The sequence below is a fragment of the Salmo trutta genome, chromosome 19 (genome assembly GCF_901001165.1).
Source record: "Salmo trutta chromosome 19, fSalTru1.1, whole genome shotgun sequence".
In the NCBI taxonomy this organism is placed as follows: Eukaryota; Metazoa; Chordata; class Actinopteri; order Salmoniformes; family Salmonidae; genus Salmo; species Salmo trutta.
Window position 1 is genome coordinate 3645529 of NC_042975.1, and position 5870 is coordinate 3651398.

At 45.7% G+C, this 5870-nt stretch overlaps 1 protein-coding gene across 1 annotated transcript; it reads right to left on the bottom strand.

Moving 5' to 3' along the window:
- Positions 1-294: 294 nt before the first annotated feature.
- Positions 295-5431, bottom strand: LOC115153842 (relaxin receptor 2-like). The gene is made up of 3 exons (XM_029699449.1): positions 5412-5431; positions 4446-4543; positions 295-558 (listed from the first exon to the last, which is right to left on the bottom strand). The coding sequence occupies exons 2-3, from the start codon at positions 4524-4526 to the stop codon at positions 385-387; spliced, it is 255 nt and encodes an 84-aa protein (XP_029555309.1). The 5' UTR covers positions 4527-4543; positions 5412-5431; the 3' UTR covers positions 295-384.
- Between the last annotated feature and the right edge of the window lie 439 nt (positions 5432-5870).

Here is a 5870-nt window from a genome sequence, read left to right on the forward strand (position 1 = left end):
CCCAACAGGCTACACATTTGTCTGTGTATTTGAGACACAGACATTGGTACTGTACTGTGGAAGAGGCGTTTCCTCCAGTGAAGGGCTTGGAGCTTTTGAGAATGAATCGTCAATGTCGCCAAAGGGCATTTTCATTTGCGGTAGTAATAACCCTATCCATTAGTCTGGAAACAGCCCTCTTCAGAACAGCCCTGGTCTTAACGGGCCATTCATATGCAGCGGTCTAGTTCTCTCTCACCGGCAGCGAAGGATCCATATCAGACATGCTGGGTTGATAGACCATGGGGGCGACAGTTTTTTTCCTCTCTCATTCCTACTCTCCCTCCTTCTTTCTCACTCCCTCTTTCCCATGGCGAGGGTTCCCTCTCAGCCCTTCCTCCCCCTTCACCCATAGCGAGGATCCATATCAGTCAGTGATATCCGGGGTACAGTAGGTAGGTATGCTGGAGGCTGGTTGAATATATTCCGTGAGTCCTCTATGTATACAGTAGAGGTCAGACTCTTCCTGTTCTTCTTCAGGGTCGACCTTCTCTGCCAACGACACAGCAGGACCTCCACCTGTAATTATTAAACAGATGACAGAATAAATAAATCATTTAAAAAAAAAAAAAAAATTAATAAATAATTTTCAGATAAATTGTCAGGACGTTATTGTAAAAGAGAATGTGTTCTCAATGACTTACCTGGTTACAGTAAATAAAGGCAAAATACAAATAATAGTAAAATGTATATATACATGTGTACTGTATCGTTGTGTATTTATATACTGTATGTGTCTTTATCTATGTGTCTTTGTCTCTTTATATATGTGTCTTTATATGTGTGTCTTTATATATGTGTCTTTATCTGTGTGTCTTTATATATGTGTCTATGTGTCTTTGTCTCTTTATATATGTGTCTTTATATGTGTCTTTATCTGTGTGTCTTTATATATGTGTCTTTATCTGTGTGTCTTTATATATGTGTCTATGTGTCTTTGTGTCTTTATCTATGTGTCTTTATATATGTGTCTATGTGTCTTTGTGTCTTTATATATGTGTCTTTATAAAAGTGTCTTTATCTTTGTGTCTTTATCTATGTGTCTTTATATGTGTGTCTTTATATATGTGTCTGTGTCTTGGTGTCTTTATATTTGTGTCTGGCTGGAGTGTCTACGGACATATTCAATCGCTCCCTATCCCAGTTGGCTGTCCTCACTTGCTTCAAGATGTCCACCATTATTCCTGTACCCAAGAAAGCAAAAGGTAACTGAACTAAATTGAGAGACTAGTCAAGGATCATATCACCTCCACCCTAACTGATACCCTAGACCCACTTCAATTTGCTTACAGCCCCAATAGATCCACAGACGATGCAATCACCATCGCACTGCCCTAACCCATCTGGACAAGAGGAATACCTATGTAAGAATACTGTTCATTGACTATAGCTCAGCCTTCAACATCATAGTACCCTCCAAGCTCATCATTAAGATCGGGGCCGTGGGTCTGAACCCCGCACTTTGCAACTGGGTCCTGGAATCCGTGACGGGCCGCCCCCCCCCCCATGTGGTGAAGGTAGGAAACAACACCTCCACTTCGCTGATCCTCAACACAGGGGCCCCACAAGGGTGCGTACTCGGCCCCCTTCCTGTACTCCCTGCTCACCCATGACTGCGTGGCCACAACACGTCTCCAACTCAGTCATCAAGTTTGCAGATGACACAACCGTAGTACGCCTGATTACCAGGTGACCAAGAACCCGATGGTGTTGGAGAATTTCCAGTACTTTGGGAATTTTCCAACACCTATAGTGTTTTCTCAGAAGTAGTGAGCAGAATCAATATGAGGTTAATGATTAGACACGAGTAAGCAGAATGAAGGCCATGTAAGTGTACAAAGTCGGATCAACATAGAGTTAAACCATTAGACATGTAAAAAAAAACAGAACGTAAGCAGAATCTATGTGAATGTGGCAAGTTGAGGCAACTTTGACCTGACCGTTTCTGGGCCATGTCTGCTCTTGCGAAGGCTACTGGACACGTATATGGGGTTAATCATTCATAGGCAACATAGGCCTGAACATGTGAAGCCCATTGAATATGCACTTTAGTTAATCAAAGCTAGAATCACAAGTACTGTATATGTACCGGGAAGACGTGTTACGCTCCAGGAAGACGTGTTACGCTCCGGGAAGACATGTTACGCTTCCCGGAAGACATGTTACGCTCCGGGAAGACATGTTACGCTCCGGGAAGACATGTTACGCTCCGGGAAGACGTGTTACGCTCCGGGAAGACGTGTTACACTCTGGGAAGACGTGTTACGCTCCGGGAAGACATGTTACGCTCCGGGAAGACATGTTACGCTCCGGGAAGACATGTTACGTACCGGGAAGACATGTTACGTACCGGGAAGACATGTTACGTACCGGGAAGACATGTTACGCTCCGGGAAGACATGTTACGTACCGGGAAGACATGTTACGCTCCGGGAAGACATGTTACGTACCGGGAAGACATGTTACGCTCCGGGAAGACATGTTACGTTCCCGGGAAGACATGTTACGCTCCGGGAAGACATGTTACGTTCCCCGGAAGACATGTTACGTTCCCGGGAAGACATGTTACGCTCCGGGAAGACATGTTACGCTCCGGGAAGACATGTTACGTTCCGGGAAGACATGTTACGTACCGGGAAGACATGTTACGCTCCGGGAAGACATGTTACGCTCCGGGAAGACGTGTTACGCTCCGGGAAGACGTGTTACGCTCCGGGAAGACGTGTTACGTTCCGGGAAGACATGTTACGTACCGGGAAGACATGTTACGCTCCGGGAAGACATGTTACGCTCCCGGAAGACATGTTTGTATTAATAATCAGGTACTTTTAGAAATGCACTTATATTAGCAACATATATATGCAATAAATATATTATGTTTTGTATTAATACTATGGTGATGCAACCAATATAATCTAAAATGAGCATAAACAAGTCAGATGTGGGCGTGAACAAGTCCAATGTGGGCGTGAACAAGCCAGATGTAGGCGTGAACAAGCCAGCTGTGAGACAGAAAGATAAGGGCGGCGAAAGGCCAAAGGGTATTAATCATTTACATTGAAAGGAGTGACTATGTATGTTAAGCAAGAGTGAAAATGTATAAAAGCTGAGTACTGAGACTGGAGAGATCAGTTCTTCCATGGAATTTCTTGGCTTCTGTTACTTTTGTAGTAAAGTCTAATTGAATTTACAAGTTCCGGTATCTGAGAAATATTTCATTCAATATTTCCACGACAATGGTCACTCTGACAGAGCTCCAGAGTTCCTCTGTGGAGACGGGAGAACCATCATGAAGGACAACCATCTCTGCAGCACTCCACCAATCAGGCCTTTATGGTAGAGTGGCCAGATGGAAGCCACTCCTCAGTAAAATGTACATGACAGCCTGTTTGGAGTTTGCCAAAAGGCACCTAAAAACTCCCAGACCATGAGAAACAAGATTCTCTGGTCTGATGAAACCAAGATTGAGCTCTATGGCCTGAATGCCAAGTGTCACGTCTGGAGAAACCTGGCACCATGCCTACAGTGAAGTATGGTGGTGGCAGCATCATGCTGTGGGGATGTTTTTCAGAGGCAGGGACAGGGAGACTAGTCAGGATCGAGGCAAAGATGAAAGGAGCAAAGTACAGAGAGATCCTTGATGAAAACCTCAGGACCTCACACTGGGGCGAAGGTTCACCTTCCAACAGGACAACAACCCTAAGCACAGAGCCAAGACAACGCAGGAGGGACAAGTCGGGACAAGTCTCTGAATGTCAAACATCTCTGGAGACCTGAAAATCGCTGTACAGCAACGCTCCCCATCCAACCTGACAGAGCTTGAGAGGATCTGCAGAGAAGAATGGGAGAAACTCCCCAAATGCCAAGCTTGTAGCATCATACCCAAGAAGACTCAAGGCTGTAATCACTGCCAAAGGTGATTCAACAAAGTACTGAGTAAAGGGTCTGAATACTTATGTAAATGTGATATTTCAGTTTTAGATTTTTAATAAATTAGCAAAAATGTCCAAAAATCTCAATGTTTTTGCTTTGTCATTATGGGGTATTGTGTGTAGATTGATGTGGTGGGGGGGGGGGGGTGATGTTATTCCAATTAGAATAAGGCTGTAGCCTAACAAAATGTGGAAAAAGTCAACGGGCCTGAATTCTTTCCCAAAAGCACTGTATACACACAGTACACAAGCATTTTGTTACACCCACAATAACATCTGCTAAACACATGTATGTGACCAAGAAAATTAGATTTTATTTGATATAGGTATTTATTTACCAACGGTGGAGGGTAAACTTGAAGAAAAAAACAAAACAACAACGAGAGGCTACGTCCTAAATAGCACCCTACTCCTTTATATATAGTGCACACTCCTTTTGAACAAAGTCCCATTGGTCCTGCTAATAACTACTACCTGTTCTCTGAAGAAGCTGGTCGTCAGAGTGTAGAGGATGGGGTTCAGGGCACTGTTGATGGGTAAAATGAAGATCACCATCCAGGATGAGATGGTACCTGGAGGAGGGAGGGAGAGAACGTTAGAGGCAGGGGCGTAACATTTACATGGGGACTGGAGGGGAAAATGTCCCCACCACTTCTAAAAACAATTGTTGCGCCCCTGGTTAGAGGTGTGTGTGTGTGTGTGTGTGTGTGTGTGTGTGTGTGTGTGTGTGTGTGTGTGTGTGTGTGTAGGAGGGGTGGTGTGTGTGTGTGTGTGTGTGTGGTGTCTAGGAGGGGTGGTGTGTGTGTGTGTGTGTGTGTGTGTGTGTGTGTGTGGTGTGTGTGTGGTGTGTAGGAGGGGTGGTGTGTGTGTGTTTGTGTGTGGGTGTGTGGTGTAGGAGGGGTGGTGTGTGTGTGTGTGTGTGTGTGTGTGTGTGTGTGTGTGTGTGTGTGTGTGTGTGTGTGTGTGTGTGTGTGTGTGTGTGTAGGAGGGGTGGTGTGTGTGTGTGTGGTGTCTAGGAGGGGTGGTGTGTGTGTGTGTGTGTGTGTGTGTGTGTGTGTGTGTGGTGTGTGTGTGGTGTGTAGGAGGGGTGGTGTGTGTGTGTTTGTGTGTGGGTGTGTGGTGTAGGAGGGGTGGTGTGTGTGTGTGTGTGTGTGTGTGTGTGTATGTATGTGTGTGTGTGTGTGTGTGTGTGTGTGTGTGTGTGTGGTGTGTGTGTGTGTGTGTGTGTGTGGTGTGTGTGTGTGTGTGTATGTGTACTTGCTTTCCTACATAATTAGGGCAGGGGAAGTATATACCTGGTATCTCGACAAGCAGCAGGGACAGCATTTACCTGGTATCTCAACCTACAGCAGGGGGACAGTATTTACCTGGTATATCGACGACCTGCAGCAGGGACAATATTTACCTTGTATCTCAACCTACAGCAGGGACAGTATTTACCTGGTATCTCGACCTGCAGCAGGGACAGTATATACCTGGCATCTCGACCTGCAGCAGGGACAGTATTTACCTGGCATCTCGACAAGCAGCAGGGACAGTATTTACCTGGTATCTCGACCTGCAGCAGGGACAGTATATACCTGGCATCTCGACCTGCAGCAGGGACAGTATACACCTGGCATCTCGACAAGCAGCAGGGGGACAGCATTTACCTGGTATCACGACATGCAGCAGGGACAGCATTTACCTGGCATATCGACAAGCAGCGGGGACAGCATTTTCCTGGCATATCGACAAGCAGCAGGAAAGGATTTACCTGGTATATCAACAAGCAGAAGGGACAGTATTTACTTTGTTTCTCAACCTACAGCAGGGGGACAGTACTTACCTGGAATCTCGACCTGCAGCAGGGACAATATCTTGACGAGGAAGATGGGGATCCAGCAGAGGGCATCAGAG